The sequence below is a fragment of the Passer montanus genome, unplaced genomic scaffold, assembly GCF_014805655.1.
Source record: "Passer montanus isolate IOZ18808 unplaced genomic scaffold, ASM1480565v1 scaffold44, whole genome shotgun sequence".
In the NCBI taxonomy this organism is placed as follows: domain Eukaryota; kingdom Metazoa; phylum Chordata; class Aves; order Passeriformes; family Passeridae; genus Passer; species Passer montanus.
The window spans coordinates 3,951,655-3,975,677 of NW_024369262.1; the positions used below are offsets into that span (position 1 = coordinate 3,951,655).

Sequence of the window (24,023 nt, forward strand, 5' to 3'; positions counted from 1 at the left end):
ACAATTCTTTTTTTATTAAGATTATACTCCAGTGACTGAAAGAATATTTGGCCAGTGCCTGAAAGGTTTTATATCCCAAGCTGACAGACTGTAGGTCTAGGAAAAGCTGAGCACAGGATTTATCTAGGATAGTTCTGCCAGGAATATAATTTCTACAGAAGTTGCTCTCTTTGTTTTGGTTCACGCATTCAGATTTTGCTGTAGCTTACAGTGAGTTAATACAGAAAGATTGTTTGCTTAAACACTCAGCTGTATTACTCTGCACTTAGGAGCTGTCAGATATTTAATCAGAATGAGTAATTTATTAAACAAAGCAGTAAAGGTGCATTTTACAGCACTGGACAGTCTGTACTGTCCTTTGACCCCTGTCTCTCTTCAGTGGTGGTGCCAGAATGGGGAGTGACACAACACCCAAAAACACAACTCACACTCTGAATCTGGGTTTGTTGAATTTAAACACAGCAGCAGTTTGGAGAGTAAACAGCAAAATGCAAACGTGCAGGGCTGGAACATTTAGTTTATCTTTTATTCCTGCTGGCACTGTAATGGTTGTAATTCCTTCCAAAGCGCTGAATGAAACACAGAGATGTCTGTGCACTTAATTAACATGCAAGAAGTTTGTCTCTTAAGAGTGTTTTCAGGACAGAGACAGTGAATTTCCAAACATGAGTTTAGGAACTAAACCCATGGAAGTTTCTTTTATCCCCTTAGAGTAGTTCCCATCCAAACCCTTTAACTCTTGGTGTTCCAGCACCTGACCTGCCTGGAATGAATGGAAATTCACATGGAAAGTTTCCACTCTTCAGGGTTAAACACTGGGAAGCGTCCCTTACTCCTGTGCTTTGCCAACACTCACACTCTGAAAAAGGATGTGGGATATTTAGTTTAGTAAGAATCCAAATTGCTTTGATGTGCTACATACAGATCTTTGGGAGTGCTTCTGAAGGAAAGGTTTATTAAAACAGGACAAGATCTAGTTGTGCCAAACACTCAGATTTTAGACAGGATCCAGCCATGTGTAAAAGCTGAAAAGACAAACAAGGTGAAGAATGCTTTTAGTTTTATTTACACCACATTTGCATCCACACACTTCTGCAGACGCAGCTCCTGCCCTGCTTTCTGAGGATGACACTACACCGGTTCCTCGGGGGCGGAGTAATTAATGAAATCTCAGTGAGGGGGTGATTAAAGGGTTCCTGTGTCCCCAGCCGGGCGCGGCCGCTCCCGCCGTGCCCTCAGCGGCCGGGAACGGGGCTTCACCTTCCCGCCATTTTCGCACCGGCTGAGGCGCGAGCGCGCGGACGGGTGTCCGTTATTTTTGGCGGGCTTCGCCTGAGGGCTTCACCTGAGGGATGACCCTCAACCCCGTCCCTCAGGGCTGACCCTCAGTGCTGATCCTCAACCCCGTCCCTCAGGGCTGACCCTCAGCCCTGTCCGTCAGGTCTGGCCCTTAGCGCTGACCTTCAGAACTGACCTTCAGCCTCGTCCCTCAGGGCTGATCCTCAGGGCTGACCCTTAGCCCTGTCCGTCAGGTCTGGCCCTTAGTGCTGACCTTCAGAACTGACCCTCAGCCTCGTCCCTCAGGGCTGATCCTCAGGGCTGACCCCTCAGCGCTGACCCTCAGCCCTGTCCCTCAGGGTGGACCCTCAGCCCTGTCCGTCAGGGCTGACCCTTAGCACTGACCTTCAGAACTGACCCTCAGCCTTGTCCCTCAGGGCTGAACTCTCAGGGCTGAACCTTCAGTGCTGACACTCAGCACTGACCCTCAGCCCTGTCTGTCAGGGCTGACCCTTAGTGCTGACCTTCAGAACTGACCCTCAGCTTCGTCCTTCAGGACTGACCCTCAGGGCTGACCCTCAGCGCTGATCCTCAGCCTCATCCCTCAGGGCTGACCCTCAGGGCTGACCCCTCAGCGCTGACCCCTCAGCCATGTCCGTCAGGGCTGACCCTTAGTGTTGACCTTCAGAACTGACCCTCAGCCCTGTCCCTCAGCGCTGACCCTCAGCACTGACCCTCAGTCTCGTCCCTCAGCCCCATCCCTCTGGTCTGTCCCTCAGCCTGGTAAGTGCTGACTCTCAACATGGCCCTGACCCTCAGCCTCACTCCCTCAGGACCTGGAATATGCAAAGAGCAGTTGCATCTTAGGCCTGCACCTGTGGATCTTCTAAGTTCAGTACAGCTGCTTCTGTGTTTTAGGATTTTGTTCGAAATTATGCCAGTTATTTGAGCTGCAGTGTTAAGAGAAACTGCCATAAAATCATGTGAAATTTGGATGTGTTTGCAGCTTTAATTAATTTGCTTTGTTCATCTGACTTCCATACAGCAAATTTGGAGAAATCAATACATTGCTGCCTGTTAAGATTCAGCAAAGAAATGAAAAGGAGTTTAGCTGACACCTCGACTCGCAGCACAGCAGGTACCAGCCCTTCTTATATGCCCTGCTGTTCACACCTCATTATGCTTTTAGAGAGACATAAAATATATTTATATATGTCATATTCATACAGGATATTCAGTATTTAGCCCTAAATCCCCATTTCCTGAGGTGACTTGCATGGGTTGCCTGTTTATGGCAGCACAGGGTGAGATTTTAGATGGATTCAGGGAACTGGTCACTGAGGGAAAGGTTTCATTAATGCGATTATGTGCAGGACAGAGGGCTGAGAACATAAATTCTGTGAGGGAATGGCCTTTTATGTGGTTATGAAATGCAATTCGTATGTGTAATGTAAAATAATTAAGTAATTTTATGTACTTGTTTTAAGTGTGGGTTGTGTATTCTTTTGCTATTAATATACCATTGCTTAAATTTTAATTTTAGGTTGTCTGCCTGTACCACTGTTCAATCAGAAAAAAAGAACTAGACAGCCCCTGACTTCAAATCCACTTAAAAATGAACCAGATACTGGTTCTGGGACTCGTAGTTATGACTTCTCTCCCTCATCATTCGGTAAATAAGACTTTTTTTTTTTTTTTTTACTGCCTCTAAGTCCAAATGAATCTTAATTTACTGATTGTATTCTGTGAAATCAGACATTGTCTTTATCAAGAACTATATGCTTCCTTTATATCTATTTCTGAAAAGTTCATTATGTAAAAATTGTCCTCCAGGAAATTTCTTTCTCCTCTGTACAATTGAGCTTTTTATACTTCTTGCTTGAGGGAGTTTGACTCTTTGTGTGATGGAGAATGAAGTAGCGCTGGCATTTAAATAGAGTGTCTTGAAACTGACCTTTTGTTTTCAGTTGATTTCAATCAACATTCAAGTCCTGTGTTACAAGAAGAAACATTTGTAAGATGTCTTTCTTGTAGTTCAGAAAGGAACTTCTGTTCTGCAAATGGGGCTTGGAAAGAACGGTGCAGAATTCTGCTTTTAGTGCTTTCATTATGTTTTACTTGTAATAAAGTTTAAAAGTTTTCTTACAGTAAAGTCTCTGTTGCTAATAAATCTAATGTTTGTCACTGAACTATTGTCTAGAGAAACAACCTACTTGTTAGAAGTTGTCTTATAATTACAAATATCAAAGGATCACATTCCCCTTATTTCTTTTTTCTTCCTCCTTCCCATGTGAGCCTGTTTGTGGGACATTAAGCAGAACTGGAGGCCTACAAAGACTTACTACCTTTCAGTCTTTTCCATTTTTATCAATATTCAGTCCTTTGTCTTTTGAAAATTAGGCTGGGGAACTGCAAACCCAGAAGTGGATGAACTGCAGAAAGCAGCAAACAGTGGGTATGTAAAAAGCAAGTTATTTGTTGCTTTTTTGATTTTTATTTGGATGTTAATTGTTTAATGAACAATCCATGTGTGTCTTACAATAAAGCTGCTGCTGTGTCACTGATACTTTAAACTTGTCTTTGAAAGCCAAGCAGAACATCCGATGGCTCCTTCCCTTATGAAACCACCAAATGCATCAAAGTTTAATTTAGCAAATGCTGGAAAAAACGTGTCTGCCTGCAGGTTGGTGAGGCCTTTAATGTCTATTACCCTTCCTTTTTGTTCTTATGTGAAAATGCATCTCACATTTTCCCATATGCCTGTAGCAGTCAAAGAAACCCTTTTAATCTTACTCTCAGAGGAAACCTTGTTTATTTTATTTTAGAGTTATGAAAATATGTGAATTTTGGGTCAGGAAAGATCTGTTACACAGGGCAGGACAATAACTGAGCAGGGTTTTAAGGCCTGTTGAAATCAGGTGGATTTGTGCACAGGTGTAATCACTGCCCTGTATATGGATAAATTTGGTATAAACTCAAGTGAGTTTGGAGATATTTAAAGCTAAAACAACAATTTATGGATTGCTTTTATATACTTTAATCACATAGCTCAGTATTCAGAAGAGGTACTGGGATACTGAACTGTTGTATTGCAGGAACAGAAATGAATATACTCCTCTAAGTAAAACAGCAAATCCAAGATCTGATAATGGAACTTCTCAGAAGTTTGAGAACTTTTCAAGCAGTTTGAAAACTGTCCAGCAGCAAAAACACCCTGACAGTCGTAACCCATCCCAGCTCATCAAAACAGACACATCCAAAGGACAGTGGCCAGTGAAACCCAACACTGTGGCAAAAAGTCTGCAGGATCGTAATCCAGCATATAAATTTAACTACAATAATCAGCAAAATAAAATGAATGAAAACCAATTTGGTTGTGTCCCAGAAGACAAAAGTCAGGTAAAATTTATGGGCAGGGTTAGTAGGAAAGACACAATGAAGAAAGCAACAAAGAAAGAAAACTGGTGGAAAATGATGAGGTTTTCATCAGCCCTTAGTAAAACCCGGAGTTTCTGGAAATTTCGAATTGAGATTTTCATACTGTAATAATCTAAAATCCTCAGTAAAGTGGCAGGGAGTTGTTTGTATATTCTGACAAATGCTCTAATTTTAATGTAATTGTTGCCTATTTAACATAATAAATAAATGCCTGTGTGCCCTTTGAAATAGCAAGTGTGTATGTCTAACTTAAGCTTTTGTCTTCATCCGAAAGGAAATTTCATCATCTCAAGCGAAAACTAAAATAAAAAAGAATTCTTTGCGAATCCTGTCTGCAGTCATTCAGAGTGTGAGGCACTGGAGCCAATATTCCTATAAAACTGCACTGTTATTTGAAGTTTTAGGTAAGCATCATAGATTGTAATAATATAATCTGATAATAATGCTCAACAACGAGTGAGAATTTTTCAATGGCTAAAATACTTAAATCCACAAAATACTGGCATGAACACCATCTAATTTCCCTTCCATTCAGCTATCAAAGGTGACTGAACCAGGTACAAAATTAACACTTCAGTCATCCTCCAACATCAAGTTTTTCTGTCCTGTTTCTTTCTTTTCCTTGTTTTTAGAACATGTTAATTGGCTGTTTAGTAGGAATCTTCTGTAGAGTGATACCGTTTTACAATATTTTTAATACAATTAATCTTGGAATTATTAATTTTTGCTTAACGGGACAGGCACACTGGATTCTGCAGTCACACCTGGAGCATATGGGGCAAAGAACTTTCTTCTGAGAGATGGAAAGGAGACCCTGCCCTGTGTGTTTTATGAAATTGTGAGTATTCTGTGTCCACAAATAACACAGTCACCACTAGCTCCAACCCTTTTTATGAATGCAAAAAGAAAACATAAATTTACAGTGTAAAAGGCAGGCTGAATGCTTTTACCATACTGTTCCCAATTTACAGCAATAGTCACTACTTAGGCATCCTCTTCTGTTTCAGAAAAACAGGTGAGACTTTGAGTTTAGCTTTTAAGTGTCTGGTAACAGGAACAAAGCTGATGTAAACTGTTTAGGTTTCTGGTAGCCCTCAGAAACCAGCCATGTGGGAAGCTTTCATGTGAGGTGATGTAATTGTTTCATGTGTTTATTATGCTTTGATGAAGGACCGTGAGCTTCCACGACTCATTAGAGGTCGAGTGCACAGGTGCATGGGAACCTATGATGCAAAAAAGAACATTTTCAAGTGTGTCTCTGTAAGACCAGCAACTGCTCAAGAACAGAACACTTTCCAAGACTTTGTTAAAATTGCAGATGCTGAGATGACAGCATATGTAAAAACTATGAATGAAATGTAAAAGTCAAAATGGTTGTCCAAACCCCAGTTTTAACTAATTGTTACCCATAAAGGCTGCACATGCTACAACATTTACCCAAACTACCAGTGAAAATCTGGTTAGACATTTGAAAATATCACTGTGCTGTGTTATCCAACAAATGCTGTGTGGTGTTCATTGGGTTCCCATTTATGTGTTACCTGATTAATGGTTTGTTTTTTAAAAAATAAATAGTCAGTATAATACCTGTATAAAATAACAACAGACCCTGAGGCTGTAGGAAGATTCCCAAGGACACAGAGGAAGTAGAAAAGAAAGAATTATTTGAACACAGAACTTCCTTGCCTTTGCCACAGAAATGTCTTCCATGACAGATGGACCATGTACATGTTTATGTGCCTTTTCCTTCAAACATTACCTTTCATAGGTTATTCCTGCTGTTCCTATTTCCTTTTCCCCTACTTCAGAAGCTTTGTAGCAGATCTCTTGGGAATTGCAAAACAAAAGAGTTGTCAAGAAAATAGCAAACAGTATGGGGATTTTTTTTTATTATTTTATTATACAGTGTTGGCAATTGGAAATTTCACATTTAAAATAATTGAAATATTGTATCCAACAAGTCAAATACAGAAAACAGTTAATATTCTAAAAAGGAGCCAGCTAGTCAACGCAGAAACACATTAATGGAAAATACAGCTTTTAGTTACACTTAAAAAATTATATATTTAGAATAAAACTTGAACCTGGTCCAGCAAATTGTAACAGGAAAACGCTTTTACACAGTTTAACGCGCAGACAGTCTTTATTTTAAAAAGTGATCTGTCAGTGTGAGCACAGGCATTGTCAGCAACAGGGGAGATCTGAGGGATGTGCTTTACCAGCTACTGCAGGATCACTGGAATTGTCACCACACTGCAGTGTGAGGTGGGCTCACAGCACGGATGCTTCAAGGAGGGTTTTGCCAATCCAGTTGCAGAGGTCATGTACACGTGTTTGATTTATTTAAATATTATAAAAATGTTATAAAATGTTAAAGGAAGCTCCTAATGGAAGCATTAGCTTGACTCATAAAAGGTGCAGAATTTTGCAGGATGCAGAGGTTGATGATTTGCACAAGAGAAGTTGAGCTTTAAGAAGTAAAGGATTTGGTACAGCAGTGTTGTGAATTGTGAGACTCTGCTGTAACAGTAATATAAAACTGCTTCCAGTTAAGTGATTGATGCTTCCAGTTTTGCACATGTGAAACTTGTGTTAATAAGTAATGACAGGAATAGGTCCTTTGTCTACTAGGTATGTTATGGCTGTTAATAAAAATCTAAATTCATTTTTCTTTTCAGGAAGTGTTTAGATCTTTGCAAAAGAAGTTTCTATTTGACACTAACAAATCACTTTTTCTAGTGAAACATTAAGTGAACAGTCGTAAACATTACACAAAACATAAAAAACCCTACTCAATACAGTTTATACACACTACTCAACATTTTTCAGTTGTTGGGTGATTTTTTTCTTGACCATATTGATCCTGTCTTGTATAATGGTTCTAGTGTAAAGGCACAGGTTGGTTAGGAAAGAAAAGCCTGCATCTCTGTCTCTCTACTTTGTGGTGATTTTCTTTTTGCATGTTGTTTGTTATTCCTCACTTTTCTGACTCTTACATGAAAATTATCAATCTCAGCCATTCATTAAAAAAAAAGTGTAAGACATCACTGAAAAGCACATTAATATACAGAAGTGACTGAAATTTATTCTTCTTACTTTAGGGCATTCCTTCAGCCTATTTTGTTAAATGTTTGGAAGATTTAATTTCTCAGATTTAAAAGTGCAAAGCACTCATGCTCTCTTTCTCAGTGTACTTAATTCTGCATTGGAATCTGCATTTCCAAAGAACTTGCTAAGTCTATGTGCAGAAATTGCTTTCAGAGTGTGTGGAAATGTAACAACAGGACAATTATTTTGGAAAACAATGCAATGTTCCGTTGAAGTTTAGAAGGGTGAGGAATGTAAACAAGACTGCAGAAGTCTTTGATGTATATTAAAATAACACAGTGATTGTTCTGTTTGCATTTTCTTATACATCCTCAACATGTCTCTGTCTGTCCCTTCATGTACACCTTCTATTAAAAAAATAAAAATTCAGGAATCAGTTGGACTCAGCTAAGTGAAGAATAATAAATTTGATCACCTGGTTTGTGCCAAAATACAAAACTAAGAAGAACAGCTCTGAATTAAATATAATCTATGTGATTTTTCTTTTTAATAAATAATAGAAAATAAAAGATGAGAATAGAATTAGAATTAAAATTTTGTTTTAAATGAAAAAACACAACAGTGGTGTGAGATTAGAACCCAATGTTTCTTTTGCTTAAGGCAATCAAGTGCACTTATTTCAAAGCTTGATAATAATGAATTCAGTGCTATTGTGGAAATCAGACCTCACTAAATTTCCCTACGGACTGATGAAATATGGCCATTTGTACTTCTGACACAGCATCAGATTTTTGCTGGTCATGTTCAATAGCATTTCACTTCACTTTTTTGTTTTACAACCTGGACTCTGAATTGCAGTGGAAATACTGGAATTATTTAATTCTGGCTTGTATTATCACTACAGATAAGGGCCATTGGGCACAGACATTTTTGTAAACAGAGATTTTTTTCTTTTCAGCCTTAAACAACAAAACCTAAAAACTATAGCTGTCATAGTTCAAAACATTTTGTAAAAGTCCACTTAGAATTATAATTTTAAAAATACTGAATTATTTTTAATTCTTAGGATTTTTTTTCCCTGTTGTTTAAGTATTAGATCATCATTAAGCCTTTGGAAGTAGTTGGACCTCTCAGAAGAAAAGAAATTTCAATTTTACCCGAGAGTTCATGAAGATGTCTCTATATCTTGGCATTTAGAGCAGAATTAAAAACTGTGCCCAGAACTTAAAATATGCAGGTGCTGTTAATATATACAGATTAAAAAGAAACTTTTCTTGTATACAGTTTTTTACCTATCAATTTTAATTTTAGGCTGTGGCTACTAGTAGGTGCTTTTTCACTAATCAAAATAATTGTAACAAAATATCATTATTGATTTTAAAGTTACTGGGTTCATAAAAGTTCTGACATTTCACAATATATCAAAAGTGAATTGAAGCTTTTAAGACTCACAATTTTGAGACACAAAAGAAACTGGGAGGTAGACAGATGTTTTGAGGATAAACTGATTATTTTTTGTCTAAGGCAGTATGCCATGATCTGTTTAGAGCAGTGTAAAGGCTGCTGATTAATCCCATTTCAATTCCAGAGCGTTCGCTGCTCGTGCTTACGGAAGACTTTCAATGCACTTTTGGTCTTTGTCAATCTGACCTTCTCTTCCCCATCTCCTCTCCTCTCTTTAGCAACACAGCCAGCTGGAAGTGCTTCAAGAATTTCTGCCCATTAGTGTAGACAGGAATGTTCTGTTCTTAGACAGTAATAAAATACTATAAAATAGTAGGTATTGGAGTTGGAGATATGTGCTCTTTTGGTGCATATTTTGCAAAGAATGGTAAAAAGACAGACAACATGACCCCAACAATTGCCAGCATGTACCCCCATCCAATCTGGCAGTCTCCTGCATAGTAGATGTCTGAGTTCTCACAGAATCTCTTCACAGTAGCAGAGTTGAAACCAAAAGGGTAAACCAAAAGCCCAGAAGCCATTATGAACACTAGAGAGGAGAAAAAAAAATCACACCAGTTATTATCAAGCATTAATTCCTTAGGAAAAAACTAATCCTTATTTTAGAAAGGCAAATATATATAATATTAAAATCAATGGGAAAAGGCATAGCTTATAAAACCCCCTTGTGACTGGCAGATTATTCTCCTTTTCATAATTACCTCTTGTGGACAGCAGTGGTGTGACAAGGCAGCAAGTTGGGATTTTTTTCATGAGAACTCTTGCCATTAAATAACTTCAGAAACGCTGTGATCCAAATTATGTAGCCATGTAAAAAGTAAGGTGGTTCAGATATAATGGAATCCAGAGGAGAAGAATTCCTAAGTTGGCAGATTCCAAACCAGCTTCACTTTCTTCTCAACAGCATTTTTGTGCTTGAGACAAACAATTACTTTGTTCTGCCAAATAGAAACTTTCAATGAAAGAGTTCAAATACAATTTTTTAGATTCTGCTGATGAGGTTCTGATAATGTGAGACTCATTAGTACCGACTCAAATTGTTTAAAACATCCTGCATTTGAACAACTGATGAAAAACAACCATCTATCTTCTTTTTATTTATGTATTTTATGTCTCCTGACATGGGAAAGCCAGGCTTGCCTCCTGCAATAACCCTGCATTGTCCATTGGCTTTTAATAGAACCTCACAGATTTTAGTCTTTAAGGAATCCATGTCATACTCAAATATCAGCTTATGCAGGTAATTGAATCAACAACAGAACCACTTTTCCAACTTTGAAAACAAGACTGCCCAAGGTACAACTCATAAGTAGGATAGAGATGCATGAAAATGCCCCAGGAACAGCTCTTGGAACCTGATTCTGCCCAGCCTGGAAGTGGAGAGGGGCTGAGCCAGGCTGGTGAGAGGGGTTTCCCCTCCTTTTGTTTGAGAGAGCACATTTTCTTCTCTATCCCTTCTGCTAATCAATTAGCACTGTTGAAAATCTCTATTTTAAAAGGCTTTATTTTATGTACTAAAAGATACCATGCAGCAGTCCCTTGTCTTCTCCTTTTTCTAGGACAGTGTTTTGTTCAGATTCAGGGTAATGATTCAAGAAGCATCCAGAATTAACTGTTATGTTTGAGCTGATAGATAATTCATAACCAGCAAACATCTAATGAAACATTAGGAGTATAAAACAAACACTGTGTGCAATTCTCTGTGTTTGTGATTGCCTTTCAGGTAGGGCATGTGCATATTACTCCAATTATAATATTGGAGAGACTTAATCTTAAAAGTATCCTCTAAAAAAGGGCAATCACTCATTAATATTTTTAATTAAAAAACATTTCAATTAGCTGAGGGCTAGATGGAGTCCAAAAATTTAAGACACAGCCTGTCAAGTCTCTGAATAATTTGAATTAAACCTTTCCTTCTAGTCCAAATGGAACTGCTGAGTTAATCCCTTGTAGAAAACAGTAAGGTGAAGAAAATGGAAATTAAAAGGAGAGAAAGTGGAGCAGCAGCAAAGTCTGTTTCCCTCTGGGTATCTCACATATGGGTACAAAGAGAAGCTGCCTGCCAAGAGGTGGAACTCTCTGAACACAAAATGTTTCACCTGCTCCAGCAGCCACCCTCCTTCCTTTAAACCTCAGGAAGAATTCTGCAGTGGTTGCTGTGGCCTTTTCCTCTTTCCAAGCACAAGGTGGGTGAAAGAGCCAGTAAAGCAAAAGTCCTTCCCAGCACAGGCAGCACCCTGAGCCAGGCTCACAATTCCTGATGCTCCTGCAGCTGCCCCTGCTGGGGGTGCCAGGGCAGGGGCAGCTCCTGGAGCTGAGATTTCAGCAGCTGTGTCCCTGCTTTTGGGGCTGACAGTCAGGCTGAACCTGAATACAAAGAAGTTGTGTTATGCAGATCTCCCTAACTGCTCATGTGTGACACGCCTAAAAACAATATAAAATAAAAATACAGTAAAATGAAGCTAAACCAGACAAGGACAAGGAGGGATAGTTTTAAATTAAAACAGGGTGGACTCAGAGTAGATAGAAGGCCAGCCAGGCTGAACCTGGATACAAAGAAGTTGTGTTATGCAGATCTCCCTAACTGCTCATGTGTGACACGCCTAAAAACAATATAAAATAAAAATACAGTAAAATGAAGCTAAACCAGACAAGGACAAGGAGGGATAGTTTTAAATTAAAACAGGGTGGACTCAGAGTAGATAGAAGGAAGAAATCTTTCATGTTGAGTGTGGTAAAACACCAGCACAGGCTGCCCAGGCTGTTTTACCACGCTCATCATCCATCCATCCATCTGGTGGTGGATGCCCCATCCCTGGAAGCATCCAAGGTCAGGTTGGACAGGGCTCTGAGCAATCTTGTCACGTTGAAGACATCCCTGTTTGCTCCAGGAGAACCTCTACAGGTCACTTCCAACCCAAACTATTCCATGATTCTGTCATCTTGTTCAGTAAAGGTCACTGAGCTTTCCCAAAAGAGCTGAGAGCCAGCACAGCCTGAGAGCCACATGCCACTTGCACACCCAGGAAAATTCCAGAACGCCTCCTCTGGTGGCAGAAACATTGGAAATAACTCCAAAAATGGAGATTTTTCCTACTGCTGTTTACAAGAGTTAAGCTACTAACTAAACCCTATTAATCCCTGGACCTGTGCAGTTGTAGGTTCACAGCTGGGACGTGGAACAGGGGCTGCCCAGGAGCCTGTGGTGCACAGGGGGTGCCCAGCACAGCCCCCCTGCAACCCAGGCTGCTCCACTGCACCAGGGATCTGGAAATAGCCCCGGGGTGCAAAGCCTTCTGTGAAATGCTGGGAAAGTCAGCCAGTTTTACAGGAAACAGCCACTGCTGTAAGCAAGAAACAGGTCTAAAATTAAAATTTCAGTTTGTTCATCTTTTCAAAGCCAAAATAGCATCTCATTCGATAAATAAAAAAAAAACCAATCCTTTCAGTGATAAAATCCTTTCCAAATTTGAATTTCACTGTTTTTCTGACACGGTCTCAACCCCTTGCTCTGTTTCACATATCTGTTCCATATATGTTTTCTTTTTGATTGGATTGCACAGAATTGTTTTGAAGGCTGTGTTTTACAGTGTTTTGATTACCACTTGGTGCTGATGTTGCGTGGTGTGATTTAATGGAAGCAGCTTTATTTTTTTTTTTCCAAGGCTAGAAATAATCTGTCACAGCTGAACGTATATGTTCACATATCAAACGGGCTAAAAAGTTACCCATGGTTTCATATCCTCGGGCATGTCATAGAATGACCTCATTATTCTCATTTAGGTGCCCTCTTTCTTACAAAGGCTCCAAATATTGAATAGCCCCGTTATTACCCGCAGAAGCCGAGCTTTCAGGCGTGGTGCTAATGACTGCTTAATGGTGCTGTCTGTCAGCAGCACCGCGAGCTGGGCCAGCACACAAAGGAACAGTGGGGCTCCATTTAGGCTCCTCGTGTAACACTCACGCCTCTGCACGGCTTCCCAACAACAAACATCACTTTCAGAGTGTCAGAACACAGCAGCGAGTGCATCTCACCCTTCTGCGTGCTGTAATCCTGCTGTCACACAAGGTGATGAGGCCACACAACATATTGGGGTCTGTTCTGCAGCATGAAACCTCTGGGATGTGAGGGGACTTGCTGGAAAAATGCATTCTTGAGTTCTTTTTTAACGTGGGTTGATAATTTGATTCATCTCCCATCAGCTATGAATGGTTAAATGGTTACACTGGTTAAAAAGTGCTTTCTTTTTTTGTTTTGTTTTGTTTATTATGTGCCACAGAGGTGTTTGTTATTGCTGGGTTCTCCCCACCTGAGCCCTCTGCAGTAACTCACAGCCACTGCTGATGGCAGCCCAGAGACAAGGCCAAGCACACTGGTTCCACAGTAAGTCATGTTTTATTTCTACTTTCCAATCCCAAACAGTTACAGTCTCATCCTCTTTGCTTCCCTGGTGTCCTACAGCCAGATGGCAAATGACACTTTCTCCTCAGAAGGGTTTGCCAGCCAAGGCCTGGTTTTATTTTTAAAAAGTAGGTGTTTGAATGGTTGCTTTCTAAATAACTTTAATAGGAATAAAGTATTATTTGAAAGGAGGACACTTCTCTTTAGGGAAAACAGGGCTTTTTGTAGGAAAAAAGTGTAAATTGTTGGTGAAAATACTGAATCAATGACACTTCTAGTTCGGAAAAATAGCATTTTCTGCTAATTTAAAATTAATAATATATAACTCTTTGTCATTGCAATGGTTTATTCATTTCATTAAGCCCCTGTACAACTGTTTAATTATTTAAATCTCTCACACCATTTCCAAGTTGATTTTAAACCAAAGCAAAGCAATGCAGTTCTCTGGAGTTTGTGCAGAGGGCACCAATGTACAACACTCTCAGATACCATGACAAAAAAAAGGCTGTTTCCATTCCACTTCTTTTGGCAAGACTGATGGACTTTCCAACATCTGAAACACAATAATTGAATAGTTTTCTGTATTGTGAAGCGGGAATGTTTAAAATGGACTAAGCTGATGTTTATCTTCCATACCAATGTTGAAAAGGATCTAAAGGTGGCTCACAAACATAGAGAACAAAAAAAACCACCTATTTTATTTTATTGTGTTTGTTAATATGTTTAGGTGATGTGTAGTAGTGAAATATGCTGTGTGCATGAATTCTCTTCCTGAAATTACCTGCTGTAAGAAGATTAGTGTGTCTTAGAAATTTAATTTGCTTACTTTAGGAGTGTATTATATTCCTGATACTTGTGACAATGATGGATTAATTGCAAGCTTGTGGGACATATCAGGTAATCATTGGAGTTAGGGTTGAATCATAGGCAAGCATGGGTATTATTCCAACCCTATTACAGATTGTCACAGTCTTGTGTCTTCTTGGAAGATTTTTATTGAAGATTTTTATTAACCAAAAGCAATTTTCACTCATCTCATCAAGAAGTTTCCTCTTATATATAATCCATTACCTCTCTTGTTAAACCTGGCAGTTCTTCTTATGCACAATCAGTTGACTTGGAATAACACATTTCCTCTCAGGTTCATACATTTTATTCACCTTATAATTTTATTAGCTGCTCTCCAGCTCTTCATTACTTACATGATCTTAAATGAGAAAGCAGGTGCTGATCCAAAGCCATGGACAGCTTAACACCAAGCAGAAATACAGGTAGCAGGGAAAACCTGGCAGCCAACACAGCCAGACATCTTCAAAAAATCACCTCTTGTCCTACTGCCCTGCACTCAATCCTTCCCAGCACTCCTCTCCAGCAAATATTTTTGTAGCATGCCTGAAGGGTTTCTACATTTGGGGTATTTTGAATACATTTTCCTGTACAAAAAGGAGGTACCTATTTTTCTCCTCCATATCTATCCCTTGAAGACAGTGCTAAGTAAGATCCAAGGTTTTTGTCAGTAATAGCTGCACATCAGTGTACAAATAGAAACAAGATGGAATTCTGGGCTTATGTGAAAATTAGTGATTTCCTTTTGACTGCTTCAGGAAAGGAGGAATTAGAGTAATTTGGGGAGAGCTGAAATATATCTAAAATCAGCAGGCATCGTTTTCAATGCCTATTACATATAAATAAAACAAACAGGAAAGTGACCTCTCAAAGATAAAAGAAACCAAACTAGAATCCTACTGTTATAACAGCTGAACTTTGGAGGGTGAGGCAAACAGGGACAAACAGGGACACTGTTAAATGCCATTCTGCTCTGCTGAACTCATGGCAGGTGCATGTCAGGTACCTGGAGTTCAAACTCTTGGAAGCAGCCCTAGCAATTATTCCCTCCAAGGAAACCAAAAGGAAGAGCAGGGAACAGGGATAATAATGCCCATATACTTGGTATAAAGATGGAGCTGCCTTCCTTTGTAACTGAATAAAGAGCTGGAACTCCTAATAATGGCCCAGCCACTTCTAACATACCACACTTTAGCTCTTCTTTGTAAAGAATTATTTCACTGGCGTCATTTCAGTCAAACATGTTGTGATTTGAGGAGCTTCTATCAGTGCTGGACTGGTGCCAAAGGAGTAGATTATAGCAGTTCCTTTTCTGGCTTTTCTAAATGGTGCAACTCACAAGTTAGCACTTAGCAGCTGTAATATAAATGTAGTTATAACAAGAGCTGTGTAGCTTGTCAAACCCCTTTGTAGCTAACAAAGGGAATGGGTTCGTTTGTACAATGTCTCCAAACTCTGTGTTGAAGGAAGTGCTGAGTCTGTGACTCCAGCTCACAAACTAAGGACCTGCATCAGATACAGTAGCTTGTATTTTTATGTATGTACATACATGCAAAATTATGGGGAAATATGTGTATATCAAAAGCTGGGCAATGCTTTCCATTCAGTTTATATGGATTTAGGTAGAGGGAGGAACATGTTCTTTTAAATAAAGCTAGCACCGAAACAAGGGTGTCCATGCACCTTTTTTACACAAATATTTTTAGTGCCACTAAAATATCCCACTCGGGTTCTGTTGGCACAACTCCCTCATTCTACAAATAGCCTGTTTCAGAAATGTCTAACAATTGTAGGAATAGCTGAATCTATCCTACTTATTAACTGGAGGGAGTGGAATCTGACTATCCAGACTTTGGAAAAGAAATTCTCTGAAGCCATCACAGAGGTAATTGGGCTTGGTAATTACTGCATTAGCTGCAAGTTTATTAAGGGCCACAAAAGGAAATGCCATCCTGGTGACCTTTGAGGCTGCATTTCACAGCATGTTTTCTACATGAGAACAAATGATGAAACTTGACTATTTCTGCCAAGTGAGTGGTAGCTATGGTGAAGATTTATAGCTGTAATCTGGTAATCTATGGGGCTAATCATGCAGTTATAGAGCTGCGTGTCATTGACTCCTAAAGCCTGAAATGATCTAGCACTGTGTGGACTATGGTGAAGGAGTGCATTTTGTCATCTGCAAGGTTAGGAGAAATACAGCCTCTTTAGCAGACTGTAAAAGAGAGACAAGAGCTAATGTTTCTCAAAATAGCAGCGTGTTACATGAAATTTTACAAGAGTCAGAGAGCTAAGAAATGGGGACTGTCAGATTGGAAACCATTATGATTTTCCTCTTTTGTACTGCTTCAATAATTACATAGATTTTCTATTTATTTTTTTTGGAAATTATTTAAGTTGTGCTCACTTCATCTCTCAGAGCAGCAAACACAGAAGCAGACTAATAATGTAATATTGACATATTTAAGTGTTGGATTCTTTAGCTGAGAGCAGCATGTTCAGAATGTATCATGCCTGTAATGTGCCTGTGTTCCCTTATCTTTGTGTCACATTTTATTCAACAGTCAAGAAGTGCTAATAAAAAGTGCATATTTCAGTTGTTCTATTTTAGGTAAACATAACATGGTACACGTTTTTTAAGCAATGCACATTTCTACAAATAGAAATCAGGGTGGCAAACACTTTGCTTCTCTTCTTAATTAACCTATCCTTGCCAAAACTGCTATGTTCTTCAGCATGAGCAAGGAATGAAACTGATGACTGAAAATTTAAATTAATGCTTTTTCTTGTGATCTTTTGGCTGTGAACAAGAGCAGTTTCCACCAACCATCTGATGCATTCCCTAGCAAAAGCAGCAGTGTGAGCCTGGGTGCACGTGCAGCTGCAGGGAGTGAGGGATCAGACACATTTGTATTGTCTTGGCTTTGGAGCCAGCTCACCTGGGAAGGGAACACGCTGCCCAGCCTGCAGCAGCTCTTGGCTCCTGCTCTGCCTGTCAAATCCAAGTTCTTAAATAGCTGTTTAGAGCAGGGGCTGAGGTCCAAAAGCCAGGCAGTGATGTGTAGATCACCTGAAATGTCATGATTCCACATGACACGTTTTCTCCCTTCTCCTCCCCACCTGCTCAGCCCACAGGTCTGTTTTAAATCAATCTTTTCACCTCTCCCAAGACTCACAATTTAAGCAGAGCAGACACTGACAAAAACAGATTTATAATGAAGCTGGTGGCCATTAAATATCAGCCTTCCACCAGAGGTGACCTTATTGTAAAGTGTTGTACAGTGAATTTATTTTGACTTTGCCCATTCTCTACCTCATCTTGCACACTGGCAGCCAAGGCAGTGGTGGTGGGAGGTCTGAGAATAATGCCCACATCTCCCTTCATTACAGCTGCACTTCACATCCCAGCAGCCTCCAAGCCTCAGGGATATCACATTCATTACCTCTTTCAGAGACACGTATTTTACATATATGGCTGAAAGGTGATTAGAATCCCTGACACAACAGTGTTTTATCTGGAATGCAACCATAAAAAATACATGCCTACAACAAAAAAGACATCCTACATCCTTCTCCTAATTGATTTAAGCTACAAAGACCAGCTTCAGTTTTCCCAGGGCACAGGAACAACCAGGAAGACACAAATTGCATGTTTTCAAATCTCCTCATAAAAACTGCTTGACAGGGGGTTGAAAGCAGACTTTTCTGCTGCTCAGATGTCCTAGTCCTGTGAATGTCATCAGTCAGCAGAAGCCCACGTGCCACCACCTGATCATAAAGAACAGTTCTGTAACAACCCTCATTTCATGCTGCTGATTCCAGCCCATCATAAATCAGCCACACCATGAGTAATTTTGGAAATAATTGTCTGCTCCAGAGCTCCTCTCTCCCAGCCCAGGTGCCACACAGCTGCAGCCACACGCAGCCCTGTCCTGCTGGAGTGGGTTAGAGCAGTGATGCTCCCTGAGTGCTTGGAAAATCTTTAATGCTGCACACAGTGCAGTGGTTTTAAAAACATTATAAATGGAGTCAGCTCTGCCTTGAAACAGATGCTCTCTGCAGATGGAAAATGGGATAGCAACTGCTGCTTCACTGAAAGCTGCCTGGAAATGCAGCAGGTGATCCCAGCACTGATCCTCAGGTGCACAGGGCACTCTGGTCCTTTCTCTCCCACCCTCTTCCTGATACCCAGCTTTAATATCCAGCCCTGAGCAGGGTTTGCTGTCACTGATGGCTGTTTGTGCAAATGAATCAGCACAGCACATCTGATGTTTTGACTCCAGCCTTGTGTGACCCCTGTGTTCCTTAGCCAGCTCTTACACAGCAGCTTTGAATAATGTCCTCTCAAAACCTGTGGTCAAAACTGTCCTGGGCTGGTTGTGCTGGTCCAGCCACCCTCAGTTAACAGCAGACAGATCAGCCTTAGAGAAAGAGCCCCAGCCACATCTCACACAGGAGCTTAATTCAGTCCAAAGCTGCTAGAACAAAGTAGAAAAGCAAAAAAAAAAAAAAATATAGTTGTGTTCTGATGCAGAGCTACCTAGATTAGAAAAATCATGTCGAAATCCAGAGTAGTGATAGAAATGCCCCAAATTACCACCTAAATGAAAGCGTTTTGGGATATCTGATCCTTCTTATCAGGTTGGCCCAGCTGCACAATTTCCCATCTCCAATTATACCAAAAGGCCCACACTTTCTCCTTCATTAATGCCTTTGAAGGATTTAATGAGTTACTTCATCAGGTTAATAAATCCCCTCAATAATTTCATTACACTTTGATACTGTTATTCAAGAGGTGCAGCTAACAAATGATCATCATTTATATTTCTTGACAAAATAACTTAGTTAATAAATTTGGCCCATGAAATTCAGAATTCATAAATAAACCATGGGGAAAATTGAATGTCTGTGTGGAGGAGGGTTTTTTTTCCTATTTCTGGTTAAGGTTCCATTGGAAATCCTCTGTCTCTTGTGCAATAAGTTCAGGCTAAGGAGAGCTGCAGGAGGGTGGTGCCTTTTGGCAGTGTCCTGCTTCCCACTGAGTGCTGAGGGGAGCCCAGCTGCTGCAGCACATGTGCCACTGGACATAACCCACATTCATTTGCTCCAGAACTCCCTCAGGTTTAAAATCCAGCTTCATAAAGGCTGTTCCATTCCTTGAGGCTAAGCTGTTTAGCTGATTTTGACCAGGTGCAGTGACACTGTCAGAAATAAGCATTCTATTCTGGAAATTATTTTAAAACTGAATTGAATTGGTTGCCATGCCTTTTTTTTTCCTGTGGCACTATAGTAAATGACATCATCAACAAAATAACCTCAGGGGCAAGGGTGTTTTCAGAATCCTAACCTCTGAATGGCCAGCAGTGTTACAGCTTCCTATGACCAGATTAATAATATTTATGGTAGGTAGACTGCAAGAATGGGATCATACTATTTATTTACTTACTGTTGAAAGCCACCTCTGGCAAGAACAAATTTCCCATTAATCACCACCTTATCTCTGTAAGAAAGAGTTACTCTCAAGGACATCTGTATTATTCCCATTGTTTTATTAATACAAGAATAGCTCTGCTGTGGATTTTTTGACATTGAACTTTATTTATTTTCTAGATTTTCTTTTTAAAGGGGAGCTGAAATGCTTAAATAAACATTGACTTTCTTAATAAATGAACTACTCAAGACTGCAACTGTAGCGATAAGATCCCAGTATTTCCCTGAATATATTTTTATGCAAAGAAACTGCAAATCAGTATTTCTTCCTTTTTTTTTCTTTTTTTTTTTTAATCAAGTGAAACTCCAGTTATGAATTTTGAGTTTCTTCTGGGACTGCAAATGACCTTGTTAAGTTGTGAGAGAGTGCCAGAAAAATGGTGCCCTCCAGTCCAGGGTGTCAGAGAAGTGAAGCCAATTTCTGAGCTCAGGTCTTGTAATAAAAACATGCATATTTCTCTCTCCTTTCACATAGGCTTTAGCCAGCATTTGAAACATTACCTATTGGGCTGCAGGATGATTTATTCTTCTAATTTTTCAAGAGCATTACATAATATATTTTCAACTTTAAAAAAGAAATTAATGTAGATCCAGCAGAGAACAATATCAGCAAAATTCTCTTTCATGTGAGAAAAGCATTAGTGGAAAACCTTCCACGAGCCTTGTGCAGTACCAGAATGGTTGTGCCAGTAGAAGGGGTAGCAATTAATGTTAATTTGCTGTTTAATTAGGTGTCCAGTACAGAACAATGGCGAGACACCTGTGTGGGTGGGAGGAGACCCAGACTGTCAGGTGGACACAGCCACTGCTGCCTCCCAAAGTCATGCTGCTCCCACAGCAATGGCTCTGCAGCCTGCCAGGTGTGCTTTGGGCAGTAACTTGTTTGCACTCCTTTGTTTAAACAGAGTAAAGGGCTCTGTCCCCTGTCCTGCTGCTCAGTGCAAACCGTGGGGTGTGAGGATGCTCTGGGAGGAGTGCCAGCCCTGCAGCTGGGTCTGTGTGGCTCCAGCAGCCAGCCCTGCTCAGCTGGGCCCTGCTGAGAGCTGGGACCCCCTTGCAAAACTGAGGGTGCCAACCCCACACCCAGCAGTGAGAAACACCCCCATGACAGGGGTCAGCACTGCCAAAAAACCCCACAGCATTTCCATCTTCCTGCATTTAAATGTTTGAGTTAATAACATTTATGGGGCAGCATGGGAAAAAAAAAATTAAATACATCATTTGTCATCTCAGGCTACTGAATTACACCATTACTGAAAGGGACACAGAGAAATGTGTCCAATAAACAGAGCATAGTTTGCACAATTTGCTTTGCATTTCCCCACATCCTGCAACAAGAACAGGGCAGTCAGGCTCCTTAATGATCATAATGTATGTACAGAAAGAGCAGCTCCCTGGGGGCTCCTGATTAATCAGGAAAATGCTCATTTGTTCTGGCAGAAGTGATGTGCATCTAGGCAGGGCAAATGATGAACCCTAAGTGCACACATCAGCCATCAAGGGCCAAAAGTTCCCATTCACTGAACTCATTTTCCCTCTAAGAAATAACACTCCATGTCTGAGCGCTTGTTCTGTCCCAGTTCCAGCAGGGTTTGGTCTGACAAAGGCAGGAGGAGGCCCCACATCCATTTCAGAGACTCTGAATGCATTCAGCTCCCAAATGAAGACATTTCTGCTGCTTGCTCAGTTACCCTGTTCAGGGGAGGACACGAGGCCTCAGCTGCTCTATCTGATCACTCTGCAAGATACTTGGGAACAAGTTGGCAGATTTAAAGGATTTTTCACCAGCTGATCTAAATCCCTGCCTGTTTTTTAGTCCCCAAGAAGCTGCCCACTGATTGCAATCCTTCCTCCACTCCATCACAGCCATATTAATTCCATGGTTTGGCACAGCTGTTGCCATCTAGAAGTCTGCAGTGTGGCATTTGAAATCTTTATTTCAGATTTTATTTTCTGTTCTGAGCTGGAAGTTTGCTAGTGATGAGGTGAATCCTCTGTGCCTGACATGTATTTCCCTTGGTGATCATTTTTAAATTAGCCACAGAAAGGACAAACTAAAAGCAGATGTGTCATATTTTTCCTCTGTGTGTTTGGAAGCTCACTCATGGAAATATCTTTGTCAGATAAATGAATTCCAGGTTACTGGGATAAACAGATGCAATAAAATACTCATGTGTAGAAGAAACCCTTACAAAAATGTGATCCAACAACTCTTCAAGGAAATTGCCATGTAAGAGATCCAGCTTTGAGGCTTACCTCAGGCTTTTGCATAACATGATAGTTTGTACTTTAAACTGGAGAAAATGTGATGGGATCTTTTCATATTTTTCCTCTTGCTTTTTCAATTTCATGGGATCAGCACAAAGGGAAGGGAACCAAAGCTGAACTAATGCTGTGCTTTTGCCTCCACCACTGCCTGAGCAGGGATTGCTTGGTGGAGAACTGAGTATCTGCTCCCCTTCTTATGGGCATCTCACAATTGCCAGAAAATGTGCATTTTGGACTTATTTTCAGCATAACATGAGAAAGAGGAAGACCAGAAATAAATGAGAAGGTTGTAATATAATAAAAAACCAGTAGTTATTTAGTTTGGCTACTGATTTATTAATGTATTACAGTTAAGCACTGAGGAATAAACCCTCACTTAAAAATGTTCCTCAGCTCTAGGCAGGATTATTTACAGGAAATAAAAACAGTTAAAGAATTAGAATGAAATCCTGCACGTACTGAGTCAACAGAAATGTTGCCACCGACCTCATTAGGCCAGGTTTTAGCTCCAGATATCTACAAAGAACCACAATGCTCTTGCAGTGTGACTAGCAGATTAATATCTGACAACACCAGTTTATCTTTCCCTACAGAATCCTTAATTTTTATGCAGCCAGCCTAAAAACTTTGCTCCACAAGTTTGTGTTTCAATGCACAAAAAAACCCAGACAATGTTCCCTGCTCCTTTCAGGCTGTTTGCTCACTGTCACCATTCCCATTTGGCTTAAGCACCTCCTGAAATTATTATTTTGCCTCCATGTCCCTTACAAGAATATTTTTCCTCTGAGGTATCTGCTTTCTCAGCAGCAATTTTAAGGCATTTCAGGCTACAGAAGAAATATAAAATAAACCCTGTGCTCATATATATCATAAAGAACATGATCCTTTAACCCTGTCCTTGGAAAACCCATCAGCATTTGCTGTCCTTCAGTGATTCTCCATATGCTTTTGCAAGGAACATTTTGCACCTGCCAGCACAACACAGGACAAGCAGCAGCATTGCAGAAGGAAACATTAACTAATTTACACAAAGCCTTAGGTGGTCCATTAGCCCTTCATAAAAACAGGAATGTGTAATTACTGCATCCACGGACAGAATTAAATTTGATGGACTACAAAGAAGCAATGAGTGAAACAATTAACAACAAAGCCCAAATAAACTGCTCTGATGGGGAGCCACGGCCTGGCTGAATGGGTCTGGCAGCTCAGGTTTCCCTCTGCTGTCCCCAGGGACGTGCCCACCCCAAACTTTTCACTCGGTGCAGACAGGTGAGCTCCTGTCAGAGTCACTGCACCTGCTGATCTATTGTAGGTCGTGTAAGAGACAACCAACAGCCAAATAACCTGCTCTGCACAGGAGTTCCCTTCTAGCATCATTAATTCCATCAATCCATTCTTTTTCCTGTGTCTCTGGATAAATAGTTGCTCCTCCAAGCCTGATGCCATTTTAGGAGGATGCAGCTCAGTGGAGCACCACTGCCAAGGGGGCAATGCAGCAGATGCTGTCCTGAAAGCCTGATGGAATAGCTGCTCCACAGGCTTCAGTTCATTAAGGTAATTGCAACTGCTCTGTGGCACAGTACACAGTTACATTTGGGATGGCAAAATCCATCCAAAAGGAAAGCATCTCCTCTCTGCAGCTCTCCAGCCAGGCAGGTTAATTGTGAGTACTTTGCAGTGCCTGTGGTGAGGCAGGAGCCTGGGGGGCTCTGTCACAGCTCCCGTCCACAATTTGATTTAATGCCCTCCATGAACAATTGCATCTCAGTGCTTGTAATAAGGAAATGTC

The 24,023-nt window shown here is 40.4% G+C and overlaps 2 protein-coding genes across 2 annotated transcripts in view; one reads left to right on the forward strand and one right to left on the reverse strand.

Moving 5' to 3' along the window:
- Positions 1–2,373: 2,373 nt before the first annotated feature.
- Positions 2,374–6,349, forward strand: SPATA22 (spermatogenesis associated 22). Its single transcript, XM_039720965.1, has 8 exons — positions 2,374–2,416; positions 2,822–2,950; positions 3,679–3,733; positions 3,866–3,961; positions 4,374–4,677; positions 4,991–5,120; positions 5,457–5,554; positions 5,887–6,349. The coding sequence occupies exons 1-8, from the start codon at positions 2,374–2,376 to the stop codon at positions 6,076–6,078; spliced, it is 1,047 nt and encodes a 348-aa protein (XP_039576899.1). The 3' UTR covers positions 6,079–6,349.
- Positions 6,350–6,591: 242 nt separating this feature from the next.
- The window catches only part of TMEM211 (transmembrane protein 211), a gene marked incomplete at its 5' end in the record, with an annotated part of 58,650 nt that continues 41,218 nt past the window's right edge, over positions 6,592–24,023 (reverse strand). The window contains one exon of the mRNA XM_039720879.1: positions 6,592–9,757. Within this exon, the coding sequence (XP_039576813.1) occupies positions 9,531–9,757 (227 nt within the window). The remainder of the gene's footprint in view (positions 9,758–24,023) is intronic.